The sequence below is a fragment of the Mustela nivalis genome, assembly GCF_964662115.1.
Source record: "Mustela nivalis genome assembly, chromosome: 19".
NCBI classification, from domain to species: domain Eukaryota; kingdom Metazoa; phylum Chordata; class Mammalia; order Carnivora; family Mustelidae; genus Mustela; species Mustela nivalis.
Genome location: NC_139038.1, coordinates 33,824,719 through 33,843,207, shown reverse-complemented (window position 1 = coordinate 33,843,207; position 18,489 = coordinate 33,824,719). Strand labels below are relative to the sequence as shown.

The 18,489-nt window shown below is 44.9% G+C and overlaps 1 protein-coding gene across 23 annotated transcripts in view; it reads left to right on the top strand.

Moving 5' to 3' along the window:
• The window catches only part of RBFOX1 (RNA binding fox-1 homolog 1), a 1,569,090-nt gene that overhangs the window by 846,380 nt on the left and 704,221 nt on the right, over positions 1-18,489 (top strand). Inside the window, exon 1 of one of the 23 annotated variants that reach the window (XM_082713122.1) lies at positions 16,971-16,993. The exons of the other annotated variants lie outside the window; for them this stretch is intronic. Within the exon in view, the coding sequence (XP_082569248.1) occupies positions 16,973-16,993 (21 nt within the window). The 5' untranslated portion in view covers positions 16,971-16,972. Of the gene's footprint in view, positions 1-16,970; positions 16,994-18,489 lie in introns of those variants that run through there. 23 annotated transcript variants of the gene reach the window in all.

Here is an 18,489-nt window from a genome sequence, read left to right as displayed (position 1 = left end):
CACACACAGTTTTTTCTTACAGTTTTGCCGTGTCACCCTTCATGAAGTTAGTACTACTGGTATTGAAGGATTTGTTTTTCTTGCTCTCTTTCCTGAGTCATCGTTTTATCAGCAGCTCCTACTCAGTTTGGGGTGTCACCTATGTGTGTGGTACAGGGTAGTTGCTCCCCAGTAATTAATACAATTTTGAATGAGTCTCCTAAGCTTTGGAATCCTTTCCCTGAAGAACAAGTTCTATTGAGAATCCAAGAACATTAGGCAGTCATTGCCACATTTTGAACATTTTATTTCTTTACTGAAAAATAATTAACTTCTATGAAACCTATAAAAAGAAATCAAAAGAAAATAAGGGACAATAATGCCTTATAGATTTATGTCCTGACAGAGTGAGTTCTGTATTCTCAGAGGTGTTCATGGGCGGGCCTTGCGAACCCAAAGGGTTTGAAGCTTTTCGAAAACTTTTTCATTTTTCTGTAAAAATCCAGAGTTGGAGTGGAAAGAGCTTACTGATGTCAACATTTAGGAACCAATGTTCTCTTTATATAGACACTTATTGTCTGGGGTTTCATTTTTGGTTCAGGGGGAAATTAAATTCCCTTGCAATTGCACTATCTGTCTACCCAAGAAATTTTATCTCCACATAGTTTTTATTTGCTATTTGTCCTCTGGGTAAAATATCACAGATCCACAGGGTTGGGAGTGCATTTTAGAGGTCTTTTGGTTCATTCTGCTCTTCCTTGCAGGTCAGTAGTTAAATTATTTGTGACCCAGAAGTCCCCTATATTCTAATGTCCAAGGACTCTTAAGAAAAGCAAAAAGGGGGGATGGGCTCCTGAGAAATCATGTGTTGTTATTCTGCGGTCTTATTCTTCGGTTAAAAGAATCATTTTAGCACCTGAATTCCTTTGCATGATAAGTACATAGAGCCCGCTAAGTACCTTGCGGTAGGTATATGAGTGTATCCAATCCAGTCATTAGCTTAGATCGTGAGCCATTCTGCAGAGGGTGTGTGTGTGTGTGCGCGCGCACGCACATACGTGCTCAAATTCTGGTACGTTTTTCTTCTTCTTCTTTTTTTTTTTTTTAAGATTTATTTATTTGACAGACAGAGATCACAAGTAGGCAGAGAGGCAGACAGAGAGAGAGGAGGAAGGGAAGCAGGCTCCCCGCTGATGTGGGGCTCAATCCCAGGATCCTGGGACTATGACCCGAGCTGAAGGCAGAGGCTTTAACCCACTGAGCCATCCAGGCACCCCCGTTTTTCTTCTTATAGAGACAGGTTGTTAATGGGGATCCCACAATGGACAAGAATTCCAAAAAGCCTGGGCTCACGTCTCTGTTCCAGTACTGTAGTACTCGGTAGGCTATAGTGTTACTCAGAATCTTCACTGCTCCTTTTCAAGCTTTCCTCCCTGCATGCCTTCCCCTGTGGGGGGTTTTGTTCTCCCACCCCATTCCTGCCATCCTTGCCCACATGACTTGCTCTGGTCAATGACCCGTAAGTGGAAATGATGCATGTTATTTCCAAGTGGAAAAATTTCGGAGTCAGTGTGTGCCTCATTTCGATCTCCCCCCGCCGCGCCGCCGTAAGAGCAATGATGTCTTAGCTGGGGGATGCTCTACCAATTTGGAGTCCCAGCGAGAAGAAAGCACGGAACCAAACTGAAGGGGACCCGAGGTGGATGTGCATCAAGAAGGGAAGCGAGCATTTAGTGCGGTGCCACTTAATCTGCCTCGAATGATAATGTTTAGTATTTGCCGCCTTGATTGTCCAACTCCCAAGCAATCTCTGAGACTTTGGAGGAGGCAAGGAGTGCCAGTTCACACCCGCGAGCCCACCCCTGCCCCATCAGCACCCACTGTATTGCCTTGTACCTGCTGCCTGCTGGATAAACACCTGATGAGCTATATTAAAATTGCCCTGGATCATCTTGGGGCCCCCGTTTCAGTTCCTGAAGGGCGGCTGAGACTTTAAGAGTTCCGCGAGTTTATTTTAGGTGGTTCTCAGTATACAACATCATGTTGCATTGTGAGAAAGTTATTCTCTTTTCAGTTCTCTTTTAATGCCTCTTACGATGTTCAGAATGAACAAAGAGGGGGCACCTGGCTGCTCAGTTAGTGGGGCATGTGACTCTTGATCTCAGGGTCATGAGTTCAGGCCCCATATTGGGGGTGGAGATTACATAAAAAAATGAACAAGCAAAAAATAAATGAATAAATAAATAAAGCTCATATCCACAAATAATAGCAGATAACAATAATCACTAGAATATAATAAGATTGATTTTACAACCATGTGCAGTAGCTTCCCATTGATGCTAGCAGTTGCTTTTATATTTTTGAAAAATAGTGTTTTATGTAAAGAGTGAGTTAAAGAAAAATATTAAGTAAGTAAAAGTATAGGTAGCAAAGTGATACGGCAAAAATTAAAGATACAGGAAATGATTGGAATGTGAAAAAAAAGCCTGCTGCAGTCCTTTTTGTAGCCTACAAACTTTGTTACAAAAACCAGAATAGAGCAAGGGTGACTGGGCTTTTTGGATGGTAAAATGATAGACAGATGTAGAGAATCATCGCTGTGGTCATTGTTGATGGTCTTCACGGTTCCCATCCAGGGACTTTCCCCTCCATCTGGTCTCCTGGCCAAACCACTGAAGTAATTTTCTGTATTATTAGCTTCTTCCAAGTGGAGAGCAAGGGCGGTGCCTATATTCACTTTTACCATCTGATTGGAAGTTTTTAACCATCTACACCCACTTCCTGTCGTATTAGAGAAATTTCTGGAACCCTTGGCATAAGTGAGAAGCACAATTACCTGACTTCATGGGGTTATAAATAGGAAGTATGAAGTCCAGGAGGTGGGAAGTTGAAAATCCTTGAGAAGAGACTCTTGCTTGCCTGTGGCTGTCCGTTGCCTAGATTTTTTTCTGACTCATTCGGTTATTTGTGTCTCTGACCCTTCAAGACCATGAACTTTCTGAGGACAGCTCTGAGGTCCGGTTGGCTGGACTGTTCCCTTGTCACTTGACGAAGGTTTTGTCTGTCGAAGCCAGATCCTTATCCCAACATCCGGTCATTCATTAGCAACTTTCAATTAAGGCGCGCTGATGCCTTCTATTATAGGTGCCAATACACTTGTTTTTATTATTATTACGGATGGTTGTGACAACATTTGTAGCAGCGACAAACTGCAGAATAGGAACCAGGAGCTCTGCTAGGCATATTATATCTCTGGGGACTCCAACTTACAGGGATCTAGCAAGATGGATGGCATTATCTCTAATGGGGACATGGAAACTTAAGAATAGTTCGTCAACTTGTCAGCTGATACAAGATGTAGGAACCAAATACAGGTCTGCCTGATTCTCCAAACCAGAAGTTTCTTCTACCTATTACCACTGTGTTGATAATGAAAGAGGGAGAGAGAGAGAGAGAATGAGGTGGAGGAATGGGAGAGGGAGGGAGGGAGATCAGCTAGAACCTTCCAAATCCAGCCTAATGTATTTGCCCCCTGCTTCTTTCCCTTCGGTGCTTGGTTTTCTCAGGGCTTCCAGCGTAGCAGTCCTCAACACCGCTGTTCCACGTTACCGAAGCTGACAGAATGAGTTTCCTTACTTAATCTCTGCAAGTTTTAACAAACTGCTAATGTGATTTTGTGTGGGTGTGTGTTTCCTTTTGGGCATATTTAACATTTACTCTTGTTCATCTGAATGCCAAAGGTGATACTACAGGGGTATCTGAGTGGCTCAGTGGGTTAAGCCTCTGCCTTCGGCTCAGGTCATAGTCTCAGGGTCCTGGGATAGAGCCCTGCATCGGGCTCTCTGCTCAGTGGGGAGCCTGCTTCTCCCTCTCCCTCTGTCTGATGCTCCCCCTGCTTGTGCTTTCTCTCTCTCTGTCACTCTCTTTCTCTGTCAAATAAATAAATAAGTAGAAATCTTTAAAAAAAAAAAAAAAGTCAACACTGCATGGAAGTGCATTCTGTCTTAAACCTAGCATCTCAGCAAGATCCCGCTGCCCACACAGAGTAAAGGTTAAGCCAGCCCATGTCTGGTGTGTTTGTCTGGTACCGTTATGGGCCACTCAATGGACAGCAAGGTCCGCTCTGTGATGAATGTCTTCCTTGTGTACCCACTCCTTGTTCTTAATTTTCTTCCAGCAGCTTGATTTTCCTGAGAAGCAGCTGGGTTGGTCCTATTTACCATTTGAATTTTGACTCTGCTTCATGATGGACTGGAACTTGGGATTTCCTGTTATACTGGTGTGAATTTGCCAGGTGGACAAGATAGATCATGTTTCTTTCCTTCCTCTAAATGAAATGAAATCTTCTCCACGGCCGTAAGGTATTCAGTTGGTGATTAGGGGCTCTCCTAGTGAGCCCTCCCCTCGCAATTTCATACAAAATCAGTGGCCTTTGGCCAAGCGAAACTCTGGAGAGCTCCTGCAGGCCTTCACACTGTTAATAATAGAATTTTGTAACTGAATGTATTTCAGACAAGGCCCTTTGATGGTAAGGAAAAGGATCTCTCTAAATATAGTTCAATTCGAAGAGGGTCTATCATAAGGCGACGGGAACAATCTCTTCAAAATCCAAACACTGAAAGTGAAGTCCAGTGTAAGGGTTAGTTTGGAAGTGAGAATGTCAGAAACGTGCATTCTCAAAGTCCTCTCTACTCCTCCATCTCTCATTCTCTGTCTCTCTCTGCCCCTCTCTCTGTGCCTCTTTCCCTGTGTGTGTGTGTGTGTGTGTGTGTGTGTGTCTGTCTGTCTGTCTCCCTGTCATGGTCTTCCGTGTCTGTATATTCCTGCTCACCTGCCTGACTCCTCTCAGCTCATCTAGTTCTGCTTACTCACAATCCTTGTTCCTTCCACATTCTAGCCCATGTGGGGCTGGCTCCTGCTTTGGCTGTGAACGACATCGTCTTTCACTTTAGAGCTCACCAAAGGCAGCCTGCTTCCCCTGGACCTCCCCGTTTCCAGAAGGAATCGCCTTTGAATCAGCTATAGGACCCTGTTTCCCCATGTGTGGGCATGTGGGTGCAGTTGGTCCCAAAGCAAGGACTGTTGAAGAAGCAAGCCTTCTCCCAGGGAAACATAGTTTCTTGTTTTAAATTGTTGAGTGCAGCGAGAAAGGTCATAGCGGAGTGCCTGCGTGGCTCTGTCGGTTAAGCGTCTGACTCTTGATTTCAACTCAGGGAGCGACCTCCGTGTCCTGGGATCAAGCCCTGCCTTGGGCTCCACTCTCTTTCTGGAGTCTAAGATTCTCTCTCTCTCTGCCCCATCCCCCTTGCACTTTCTGTCTCTCTCTAAATAAATAAAAATCTTTAAAAAAAAAAAAAAAAAAGGTCCTAGAGGCCAAATTCATGCAAGTCATCTGAAAGTGTTACCAAGTTATCAAAGCGCAAGATGAAAAATGCCTTTGGATATCCCTGTACTTTACCCTTTCAGTAATTACGGGATTCATTGAAAGTTCTTTTCTGTAAATCCCTACTCTTATAGCTGGGTGATGTAGATGTGCCTTGTACGTATGGCTAGCCAACGGATAGTGCTCAGCTCAAAGAACAGAACCCCAGAGCAAATAGATCCATGTGGCTCAAAGTCACTTTTGGCCACAGAATCTTCCACTCCTTTTTTCAGATTTATACACAAGGTGAAAACAGAGAATCATAAGCCTGATTCTCCAATAGGGCACTGGCCTGAGATGGCCAGGCCTGCACTTCATTCGTGTGCAAATTAAATATTGTCTCAGTGATATTTCCAATGAATTAAGACATTTGCATATTACCATAGTGACCAAAGTGAGTGTATCTTTGGGTGGGAATTTTTCTTTCCAGATACCTGAAAATCCTAACTACTGACAAAAGGTATGCATAATATTGCAGGACCAATAGAAGAGAGTTCATAGGGGAAAATGTAGATAGTCTGATAGGATCAGCTATCACAGATGCGGAGCTGACCCAGAGGATAACTTTAGGGAGAATATGGTAGTTAAACCAAAAGTTGTGGAATCTTCCACTAATATCCAATGCACAGCTCTTCATACGGTTTCTCTCTTTGTGGATATTGCTGGCTGGCTGGCTGGGTAGATTGGGGGATGGAGAGACGGAGGTAAAGAGGAAGGGAGAGGTAGGTGGAGAGATGATAAAGAGTGATATGGAGAAGTAGACAATCTCTCTCTCTTCCCTCTGGTTCTCAATTCAGCTGTCTGTTATCTGTGTGGCTATCTTCTTGTCTATCTCCATCTCCTCCTCCTCCTCCTCCTCCTCCAAGTTACCCTCCCACCTGCCCTTGATGCTTACTCTGTCACAACCAGCATTTGTCGCTTCAACACAATTTCGTAAGATGCCTCTCCTTCTAAGAGGCCATGTGATGTGTGATGTGTGTTTGCAGATCCCCTGTCCACAGGGGAGGCTGCTCATGTAAAGAGAGAGACTCAGGCCCCTTGACATGCCCAGATGGCACTGCCCCCATGTGACTTTGAGTCAGCCTCACAAGTTGCTGGAGCAGAAGATCACTTTTGCTCCAACACAGGTGGTGACTCGTTCTCCAACTTGGAGAGCTCCTTCCTGGATGTATGCCCATGTCCTCTCTTACCTCGAACCTGGGATCTAGCTCATATTTCTGTTCTCATTCTGCTGTCCAGCCCAATCCTCCCAAGGATACCCCAAGAAAAAAAGTATTTCTTGAATCTGGTTCCAAATACTGGCTCTATTTGGGGTCCTAAATGCAATTTTATGAAGCTTTAAGCTGAAACCTTAGATCCCACTAAAATTTTATGAGTTAACTAAGGATTTTTTTTGTAAGAAAAAAAAGAAAGAAAGAAAAAAGAAAAGAAAGAAGGAAAAAGAAAGAGGAAAAGAAAAAAAAAAAAGGCAGTTACAACCATATTGCATGAGTTTAGATGAAGCTCCCCTTCATTTTTTTTTCTAGTATCCTTAAAAGTCATTTTCCCTGTGTTTGTAATTTTATTTTGTTTATCAGTGAAGGTAGTAGACCAGAATAAGAAGTGTCAGGTTTAATTCTCTGCTGCAGTTCTCAAAATAGATGTTTCATAAGTAACATGTGGCTCGCTCAGCTAAAATTAAATGTCTCAGTGTTTCCAAATGTTTTCCATCTAGAATTTGCAACACACACCCTTCCAGAACTAACAAAGACTCTTAAAATTACTACTTAAAAATGTCAGTGTATTTCACACTTTTCACCAGCTTTAAATGCTGGCCATAGATAAAATTAAAACCAACAAATAAAACAGACCTTCAAATGATTTAATGTCATTTAGAAAAGCAAAACAAAAACACCTGGACCTCTCATCCATAGAAGTTCAATTCAGAGAAGCATCATATCAAAGAATATGATCTGTATCAGTAAAATTGTTCACTTCTATGACATTCTAGGACTGAAAGAGCAAGTCCAGACCTCCAATATTATATATCCCAGTGGTTCTTAATTTCTCAGACCCCCTGGTAGCTTTAAAGAAAATGTAGAATCAGGTCTCCTCCCCCGAATATCTTGATTTAGTAAACATGGAATGGGAATCAGGGAGTGGAAGAACCAACTGGCTTACCCAGTTCTTCTGCCTCCGCCATCAGCTGTTCTAAATGCGCCTTTCCCTGCTGGACAAGCTAAGGTTCATAAAGCAATCTACCCATTCCTCCGATGGCCTCTATAAGACAACCGTGTGAGATTGATAAGGAGGAGAATCTGTGTTTAGAAAATTAAAGAAGGAGGAGGAGGAAAAAGAAGGAAGAAGAGGAGGGGAGGAGATGCAGGTTTGTAGGTCTCTGGTAGTACTGGTGTTTTGCGAAAAGAAGGAGGATGGGGAAAAAGAAAAGCGGATTACGGTTTACGGAGCCCCATGAGAATATGCACAGCAGACTGCCTTTCAAGGAAAGAGGGATGAGCTCTACGGGCAGTGAGCACTATGGAGCCATAAGGCAGGTTGAAATCCCAGCTCCGCCACTTTTCAGATGTGTGACTTCAGGCAGTTTGCTTAAACTCCCTGGGATCAGTATTCCCATCTGTAAAATGAGGGTCATCATCGCACTTTTCCTGTGCAGTTCCGAGATGGTGTGTCTAAAGCGTTTAGAGCAGGGCTTGGATATAATTGACACTACGTAAGTGCAGTGATAGTGGTCGTGTTCTAGAAAATGGCCTGGTGAGTGGTAGACATCAATGGAAGAGTTGTGACAAATGGTCAGGGAATTTAGGTGACATTAAAAAAAAAAATGCATTCAGAAAAAGGAAGTACAGAAAGGGTGCTCCACTCCTGAGGGCAGCGGACAACCCATTTATAGGGAAATCACTATGGTAACAGCAGCCATGGCAACAGCAGCAGCAGCAGCACACCTGCGGGGAGGACCATGTGCCAAGAGCTGAGGTTTCCATGCATTTGTTTACTAAGCGCTGACCACACCTGGTGAAGAGATGGGGTTGGAGGGGGGTGCGGACACTGGGAGCTATTCCTGTTTGACACTGGAGGAAACGAAAGCTGATGCAACAATTAGAGAATAGAATGGAAATTCAAGCCCAGGTTGGCTGCGTCTAAAAGCCTGCTTCTTGTCTATAAACTGTAGTAGAAAATGTGTATTGATTGGGTCATGTCCCTGCACAGACTAAAACATGATGTTTCTTCCCACTGCATTTAAAAAAATGACCAAATCTCTAATAGGACTTCCTTGGCTCTGCAGGTTTCCATCCGCAACCCCTTGTGTTCAACATCCCAGATTCCCTGGGGCCCGTTCAGACATCTTCCCACTGTGTGCGTCTGTCTGACCGACTCGAATCTCCTCGTTGTCTGTGCTCACCCCCCCTCCCCCGCCTCTCCCTTTATAGCATTTAGCCCGGTGACAATGTTTATTTTGGTCTTGGTATTTTTAAAATTAAAATCTGTAACCCTGCGAAGCCACAGGCTCCAAAAGGACACAGGACCATGTCTGCTTTTGCTCAGTTATCTCTCTGATGCTTTGCTCCATGCCTGGTACTTAGTAGCTATTCAATAAAAATGAATCGAATGAATAAATTCTATGTCATCCTCGTGACCTGCCACTTCAGTGCCAAATCATACGTAATAATTGAGGTTGAAGCCAATGCCGTGAAGAAAGCTCACGGCTTATTACGTAGCTTGAACCCATGACCAGCCGACTGGCATCCAGCTTCCTATCCAGTTGCAATGACTGACCGTATCCGGGATGCTGAGGGTCAGGAGAGAGGTGAGGGCAAAGGTTGGAGAATGTGAGCGGAGTGAGTGCACCGCAGACCCCAGAGTTTCAGCTTGTTATGTGACTGCGGTAGGAAGCCTTCGGAATCAGCTCTCTCAATTATTTAAAACTCATAATTCAATCCATATTAAAGATTTATTGCAACAAACTGAAAAACAAAGAACAGACACAAAGAAAACAGCGAACAGGGGTTCTGCCATCAAAGTTGCACGGGATATATAAATTGCTTGTGTCAGGTAGAGTAACATAAAGAGAAATAGGCTATTAAAGAAAAAACAAGGATTCCTGGAAGAGATTTTCAGCCGTGTGTGTGTGTGTGTGTGTACATGTGTGCTCTCCTGTGTATATTTTTGGGTTCCCGTGCATTCCTTTCTCGCTTTGGCAGCAGGCACTTTCTCCTGCCCCAGGCATTGATTCCCTCTTGTGTTCAGAATTCTCACCAAGACTGGAAGCATTACGATTTTTCAATCTTCAATCAGCGGCTCGTGGCCATTTGTCGGCCTGTCAGGAGCGCCGAGCCTGCCGCTTGCTGTATCCTGGGTGCAGAGAGTCTGCTGGGAGGCAGAGACACATGCGGTGGCAGAGACCCACGCGGTGGCAGAGACTCGCGGTGGCAGAGACCCGCAATCGTAAACCCCCGCTCCATCTCTGACCAGCTGTGAGAGCTTGCGCACACGTACTGAACACCGTGAGCCTCCCTTCCCTCATCTGTAGAATGGGGAGAGTAAACACACCTCCCTGAGTGTTACGTGGGAGCGTATCTACAAACTGCCTGGCCCGTGGGAGAGCCCTGCGGGGTTCTTTCCTTTTGTGCTACTCTCATAGCTCAATGCTCCGTGGTTGTGCTCAACTTATAGATGAATAAATTACAACATACTTCTGTGTTTGAGGTATATACACCCTTTCATTGACACAGGGAACCAAAGGCAGGTAGTGGCATCTTGTAAGCAAATGACCCAAGCAACGGGAGAGGTTTCTCTGCCCTTTGTTCAAAGGATACATGCATGTGAGTTATGTTGAACCTTAATAGTTGGGTGCAACTTGGAAAAGGTTATTTAAGTCCTCTGTGCTTCCGTTTCCTTATTTATAAAATGGGGATATTCATCGTACCGATTTATTAGGGTTATAGGGAAGATCGGGTCAGTGAATATTTATACAATTATTAGGATAGCTCCCAAGTGCACAGAAGGTTGGTAGGAGTTAGTTTTTCTTTTGTTGTTAGTCTTGATGCTGTTGATGTTGTTAGAACGAGCCTGTGTGGTGAGTTGAAACATACCAATGAATAATTCATTTCTTGTTTCAGCAGGTTCTAACATCTCGTTATGAAATATATACTCAAGGTGTCTATTTCTCGCCAGCTCCTTCACCAAAATCCTAGTCCAAAATGTCATCATCTCCCACCAGAATGACCACAAAATCCTCTGTGGATCTTTCTGGAACGACTTCTTTTCTACCCATGTCCGCCTTACTGAGAGGCAGCTTTTCAAACACAAATGGGATCATGTTGTCACTACCGGCTCCCAGTCTGAAAATTCATGATTGGTTTACCATTGCTATGAAAACTCAAGCGAACTCCTCTGGCCCCTGTGCATCTCTACACACTCATCAGCTCTCCCTCTTACTCATTATTTAGGGCCACTTTGGACCCTTTTCCCATCCTACCGTCCTGCTCAGCAGCACAGCACACACCGTCCCCTCTGCTTGGAATCCTCACCTCTCTTTGTCTCACCGGGCTAACAGTTCTGTTCATTCTTCAGGTCTCAGAATCAATATTGCTTTCTCCACGATGCATTTCCTAACCACGTGTACACGGGGATCCTGTCTCTACTCTCTTATAAGGTCTTCTCCTCTTCCTTCTTGGCATATAGTGCAGTTGGTGGGGAAAAAACAAACAAACAAAAAACTTGTGTTATTTTATTGTTGATTTCTGCTTTCCTCACTGGCATGTGAGTTGCATCACACAGGGTCTCGTTCATCGCTCTATCCCCAGCACCTTGCATGTGATAGGTGCTAGGGGATATTTGCCTATTGCATGGATACAATTTAAGAGGTTCTTGTTAAGGTTCATTAGAACCAGGAAGACTTTCTGTTGTCCCCCCAACCCTCCTATATCATGTAAAGCTGGGTGTTGTGTTCACAGCGTGGTCTCTGTAGGCTCCCAGTCGTGCTCACCTCCCTGTCTTGTAAATGATCTGTTGCCAGTGCTCCTCATTAAGCCCGTCTTGTTCATTTCTCCATCTCAGTGTCTAACATAGGTATTTGACAGATGTGTCTAGAAGGAAGAAAAGGAGAGAGAGAGAGAAGAAGAAGAAGAAGAAGGAAGGTAGGAAGGAAGGATCCGTCTTTCATCCAGCAGGAGGGAAATCACTTCTCGGTCACGGAGTCCATCTCTTGGGTTACATTTTTAGCAACATGACACATCGAGAGAAGTTACATCCTAGAAAGGCCCCATCGGGTGGGGTGCAGTCAAGGGACTACGCAGGACATTTCTGCTGCAGCCAGAGAAGACAGTAACCAGAGCCCAAGCTGTAGATGGCACCTAGCATGGGTGGACCCTTCCACCGTAAGCCCTGCCCCAGAATAACAGCAAGTTCTCATCTCTTTAAGCAAATCCAAGGAACACCCTTGTTTACGTAATAGAATGCTCAACTCCTCCATTATTCTCTGAAGGGCTGTGGGGGATCGTGGTGGGGGGGTGGGATAGACATTTTTGCCAAATCTGTTTCTTGCAATCTCCAGTAAACTAAAACAGTTGAGCTTACAGAATTTTCTGTTGTTTCTGCAAAGAGATAATTTGTTCCATGGAAGCTCATTTGCTTATTTGGAGTAAACACTGCCTCAGACCCAGGAGAGATTAGCACTCGTGGTTGAGATGGATTGAGAAGGAAGAGACATAATACTTCACTGTTATATTTACTGTGTTAAATATAGAGTGGGAATTGATGAAAAATGTGCTGGAATTCCCCGTGTGAGCCTAAGTGATGAACGGGGGTTTATTTGCCATCTGGCTTTTAAGCAGGGATTTTTTTTTTCATGTCAGAAAAATGGCTCCTTCAGAACTATCGCATTACAGACATCTGTTTATCAGACCTTTGCCTGAATGAATTATTCAGAATATGCTTAAGGTTGTACTTTACCTGACATATGGAAATATAAAGTTGCATACCGAATGTCGGCGTCTATCTGTCTACATAAAATCAGGTGTCATCCTTGAAACCCAGGGTGCTGCCGCTGGGTAGGTGGCACCTTGAGTACTCGGGATATTAATTGCCCGGCTCGGCGTGCTTCGCGACGTCTCGGTTTTTGGAAATCAATCTGTGGTTCCACGTCAGTCCCGTTTTCTGTATCATTGCTGCTGCTTGTTCCTGTTACAACGGTAGAAAACTAGTCTTAGTTAATGCGGATTTCACAGTAAGACTCTGTTGGTGTTTCTGCGTTTGTCAAACAAATGGAACTCTGGCATCATCTGGAGGGAGGGCTTCCCGGACATCATGGGAAGACCCGAGAAGTGGTTTCTATGCGCGTCAGGCTTCAAAAGAACCCCTGAGTCCACCACACTATCAGGGCACCGCAGCAGGATTGTACCCCGGAAATCGGCTTTAGCAGCACACTGTTGTGCCTTCATTCTCTGCTTCCTTCATCAGATGTTGGCTGAGAGCACCTACTGTGTGCCCGATAGTAAATATATAGATTGTACTCTATACCGGCATGGAGCTTACAGGGGAACAGGGCAGAGGGACACCAAGGAATCACCATGATTAATATGTAACTTCAAAGTGCGATGACAGCTTTTACAAAAAGGCAGTGTGTCTATGAGAGTCTGTGTTGAAAGATCCTGGCCCAGGAGTTCAAGCAGGAGTACTTCTCGGAGGAGGTGATTTTGAAACTGTCAAAGAAGGGGAGAAGGAGGGTTTCCAATGGGAGGGAAGCCATGTGTCGATATGTGGGTGCTGGAGGTTCATGCAGCATATCATGAAATACTGAGGCCGGTTTGGCTGGAGCAAAGAGAGATCAGGAGAGGGAAGGGTTGCATCTTAAGAGGTCAGCAAGCCTAGATGCCAAGGCATTGACTGGGGTAAAGAAGTTGGTGCTAACAGAAGAAGGGGCAGTGGGAAACCACCGCTTGATTCTAACAGAGGTGGATTACATGGTCCCATTCTAACTTCAAAATGTCACTGTGGTCTACCCTCATTTCTTATTTGTCTTTGAATTCCTTAACATCTTGTGGTCAGTGATTGCTGTGGAATAATAAATGATGTAAGAGAAGCGTTTTGAGGAGAGGTGAGGTCCAGAAAGAGACCCCACAATGACTCACCCCTTGAATGGGTGGGAAGTTTCCATCAACCTCTAGAAATGTCCTTGGGGGCATTCCTTCAGATACCCTGGTGTTATCTTTAGCTAAGGCACAAAGAAAGAGAGGCCCTCTAGAAATTTCTGAGGACAGCAGGGCAGCTACAGGTAAAAAGATGAAGAATGTGGGCAAGAAACAGAAGGAAGGAAGAGAGGCGCCATGGTTGTGAGTACTGCTAAACCAGAGAAGCAAAGTTGAGCTGTAACCTAATGGAACCCAGTACTTGGAGAGGGTAGTAGCAGCTGCCAGGGAGCAGCTTCTGGGTTGAGTTGTGGCTGGAGGGTGTTTGGTATTCAAGGAGGTTAGGACCATTTGGAGGCACATCCATACATCCATCATCTGAGTGTCGGGGAGCGACCACATTCTCACAAAATACAGCCTGAAAATGCCCCAACCTGTGGCAGCACAGGGACAAGGTGCCTTAGGGCACTGAGGGTTGGGGGGGTGTTGGGTTGGGGGGCGCTTGGGGCAGAAGGCGGGATGTCTTTACTGGCCTCCTCCCTGCTAACAGTGCAGATCTTTCTTAGATAATTTTGTAATGGCTTAATTGAGTTTTAATTGATATCTGAAAAAATGTTGGACATGTTTAATGTATATGGAATGATGTGTTTGAACATACGATAGTGTCACTGCAGTCGAGATAATGACATATCTATCCCATCTAAAAGTTTCCTTGTGCCTTTTTTTTTATGAGAACATTTAACATGAGATCATCCCTCTTAACAGAATTTTAAGTACAGAATTTTAAGTGTCTCTTGTTAATTAGAGGTACACTGTTGTACGGCAGAACTCTAGAACTCACTCATCTTGCATAACTGAAACTGTACCCCTTAAACCATTCCGTGTCTCCTTCCCTTCAATGCCTGGCAGCTACTATTTATTCTCTGCTTCCAAGAGTTTGTTTTTGATAGCTCATGGAAGTGGGATCCCCCAGTATGTGCCCTTCTGTGTCTGGCTTATTTTGCATAGCCTCATGTCCCTCCAGTTCATCTCTGTTGCCCCAAATGCAGGCTTACCTTCTTTTTTAATTTATTTTCCTGAGTTTTTCTTTTGATTCCAATTAGGGAATGTACAGTGTTGTATTAGTTTCAGGCATACGATAGAGTGATACAACAGGATTACCTTCTTTTTTAAAGGCTGAATAATATTCCATTATAGAAATAGTGCACATTTCTTCATCCCTTTACTTCTCAGTAATTTTTTCAAGTCAAAATGAACGCCACGTGCACGTGCAGGTGTGTGTTTTAGCACCGTGCTGACCTACTGCATGCATTATGCATAAATGTGCATGGTCCTAGAATATTCTTTCCAGGACCTGGGCTGTTGAACCTTGTTCTCTGTGGGGCTGCAGTGGTTAGTTTATGAAACCCATCCATCCTAGACCTGATGACTGTGTGGGGAAACATCTTTCACCCGCTCTAGGTTCTCCTTGGCGTTTCTCTTCTCAGGGACCCTCTGCTTTGCACCTGCTGGGAAGGCCAGGTCACCCACTGGAGGCCACTTGTTCCGCAGGAAGCTTAAACGGATGGAGTCCAAGTGGTTAATTTTGTTAGAGAAGAATTGTTTTGTTCTGGCTTTCGTGAAGTTTCTCTCTATTACACTTTTCTACAAATTCCCTGGTTCCCAATTCCCTCAGACAACAGAACTACAATTTGCTGGGTAAACAAAAACAGTAGGGATGGAACTTTCCTGGCAGCCAGTCTGTCAGAGGCGCTGTGCTTGTTAGCATGGTAAAAGAGTTAGAGGCTTCCTTCAAGTTGTTCAAAATTGAATTACTTAATAAACTTGGTGTAACTTTCTTCCCTGGGAGTCAGTGCAGTGAAAAAAAATCCAATCAGGCTATTTTGCAGCATTAGCATTTTTGCATTTGGGCAGGGTGTTTGAGCTCTGTTTGTTCATCCCTTTTTTGCTAAATAGCAACTCTTCCTTAGCCGTGGCTCCCGAGCCAATGGATGTGACTGTAGCCAGAAAAGAGAAGTGGTCTGGTTGCCCTTTCAAATCCAAACGCTGGCGTGCTGAACTTTCTATTTATTCAGATCCTTCTTCCTTTAAGAACACCGTTCCCCCAGTCTACCAAAAGGGGAAGAGAGGCAGACAGCAGGTGAAGCATCCTCACTAGAAAGCGTTTCTCAAATGCCCAAGGCGGGTTCACACACCACGCATGGGGGCGCTATCTGCAGCAGGCAGACGGAGCCAGCCCCCTACCCCTGAGAAACATGCTGTTTCCACTGCAGGTTATTTTATTTATTTATTTTTTTAAAGATTTTATTTGTTTATTTGACAGACAGAGATCACAGTAGACAGAGAGGCAGGCAGAGAGAGAGAGGGAAGCAGGCTCCCTGCTGAGCAGAAAGCCCGATGCAGGACTCTATCCCAGGACCCTGAGATCATGACCTGAGCCAAAGGCAGCGGCTTAACCCCCTACTGAGCGACCCAGGCGCCCCTCCACCGCAGGTTATTAATCGCTGAGGGCGATCTGCTGTTCCCTAGAAGTGGAGTCGGTGTCCTCACGCTGTCTTGGGATGACACTGCTGCTTCCAAGATGAACTTTGTCGGGAGCTGGCTTCAGGGTTCCTTGGCGGCATTCTGGAGAAGCCCTGTGCCTTCTGCTTGTCAGGCAGACCGCCCCACAGAATCAGCAGCAGTGAGCTCTCGTCCACCTGCTGCTTCATCCTGGATGAAACACATTATTCTATCATTTCTTTAAAATGTCCCACTCAGGGGCGCCTGGGCGGCTCAGTGGGTTAAAGCCTCTGCCTTCGGCTCAGGTCATGATCTCAGGGTCCTGGGATTGAGCCACGCTTCGGGCTCTCTGCTCAGCAGGGAACCTGCTTCCTCCTCTCTCTCTGCCTGCCTCTCTGCCTATTTGTGATCTCTCTGTCAAATAAATAAATAAAATCTTCAAGAAAAAATAAAATGCCCCACACAGGACTGCAAATGGTGTCGATGTGCTCAATAGTACGTTAGAGAGAATGTCAAAGCCAATCTGCAGAAGGTACCTACCCTATGGGCAACCCCCAAAAGCAATTTTTTAGACACCCCCCTCCCACAAATACATTGTCAGGTAGAGCGTAAGGATTAAATATTTATGTCTGTTTGCTGGGGTAATAAAATTGTATTCCATTATGGCGTAGGCACAACCTAACTGATTGTTGAAAACTTAGTAATAACCTCAAAACTCATAAAAAATACAAGATAAACAATGCTGGAAGAAAACTGTGGGAAAATAGCCTCTGGCCAGTAGAAATGTGGCTTTATTTTGAAATAATTTGAAATAACAGTGTATGCATAAAAAAATAAAAATGAAGTCAGCTTACATAACCACACTCTAATCTCCAGAAACTTTTCTTTATGCTTGGTTGGTAGCATTCGCGGTGACTGTTACAGTGAATTGCAAGCCATTCTAATGGACCTCGAGCTCATGGAGGTTAGGGGCAGCTCTTTGTTCATCTTTAGACTCTTGTCTTGCCCAGAACCGAGGTCAGAGTTGATGACCCCTACATGTTTGCAGAACTAAGTAAAAATATTATTTTAATATTTCTGTTGCATGCCTCTATTCTCGTGACTCTTAGCCGAGGGTGCTTTTGCTCCCCAGCGTGCATGTGGCAATGTCTGGAGATGTTTTAGGCTGTTGCAGGTTGCAAGCATAGGGGCTGTTGCTGGTATCTAATGAACAGAAGCCAAAATTGCTGCTACGCATGCTACAGGGCTCAGGCATTCCTCTGCAACAATGTGTCAGCAGCGTGGGGCTTCCGGTTCCGGTTTATAACCTGCATTGTTCACAGTGCCCCGTGGTTTTCACCCTGAGGGGTACTGCACCGGGCTCTCCTCAGGAGAACTGCTGTGTCCATGCATCAGAATTCTAAAGCTGCTACGCAAAGCCCCACAAACTGGGGGCTTCGGTAACAGACATTGCTTTCTCCCTGTCTGGAGTCTGGAAGTCTGAGATCAAGGTGTCTCGGGGCTGGGAGGGAGAATCTGTTCCAGGCTTCTTTCCTAGCTTCTGGTGGTTTGCTGGACATTCTTGGTGTTCCTTGGTTGTAGGGCAATCACCCCAGTCTGTGCCTTCCTTTGCATGTGGCATTCTTCCTTTGTGAGTGCCCGTGTCTGTCTTTCTGTGCCTCCCTTTTTGTAAGGACCCAGTCTTACTGGATTAGGACCCTCCCTAATAACCTCATCTTAATTTGTGTACCTGCAAAGACCTTTTTTAAAAAATTTCTGAATAAAGCCACATTCATAAGTCCTGTCGGTTAGGACTTAACTATCTTTAGTGGGAAAGGACATCTTTCGACCCATAGAAATCCTCTTCTCTCCAGCTCTGTAGCTCATAGCTGTCATTCTTCCCAAGCACTGCACTGTCCAAGATCTGGCATTTTATCTTCCTGCCCCCAATCTTTCAGGCATCTCTCCATCACGTCAAGGAAAGACCCTGTAGGACAAACCTGCCACATCCAGCCCGACTGCGCTTGACTGTGTCTGGCTTTTCTAGGATTCTGCCTTTGCACCTGCTTTTCCCTCTGTCTGCCTGCCTTCCTCCCTCCCTCCCTGTAACCTCGAGCTTACTCCCCAAGAGACTGGAGCTTCTGACTTCTGCTAGATTCCCCCCAACCCCCCATCCATTGTGTCTAATCCTCTCTGATGGTATTTCTGGGTTGCAACCTGTGAGTGACTTAATTATCTCGTTCCCCTCCCAAGTCACCTTTAAGAACACAGAGTGGGATACCTGGGTAGCACAGTTGGTTAAGTGTCCCACTCTTGCTTTGGGCTCAGGTCATGATCTTGGTGTCTTGAGACCCACATGGGGTTCCATGTTCAGTGGGGAGTCTGCTTGAGACTGTCTCTGCCCCTCTCCCCCCACCCACTAAAATAAGTAAATAAATAAATCTTTGAATTAAAAAAGAGCACAGAGCATACTTATCCATG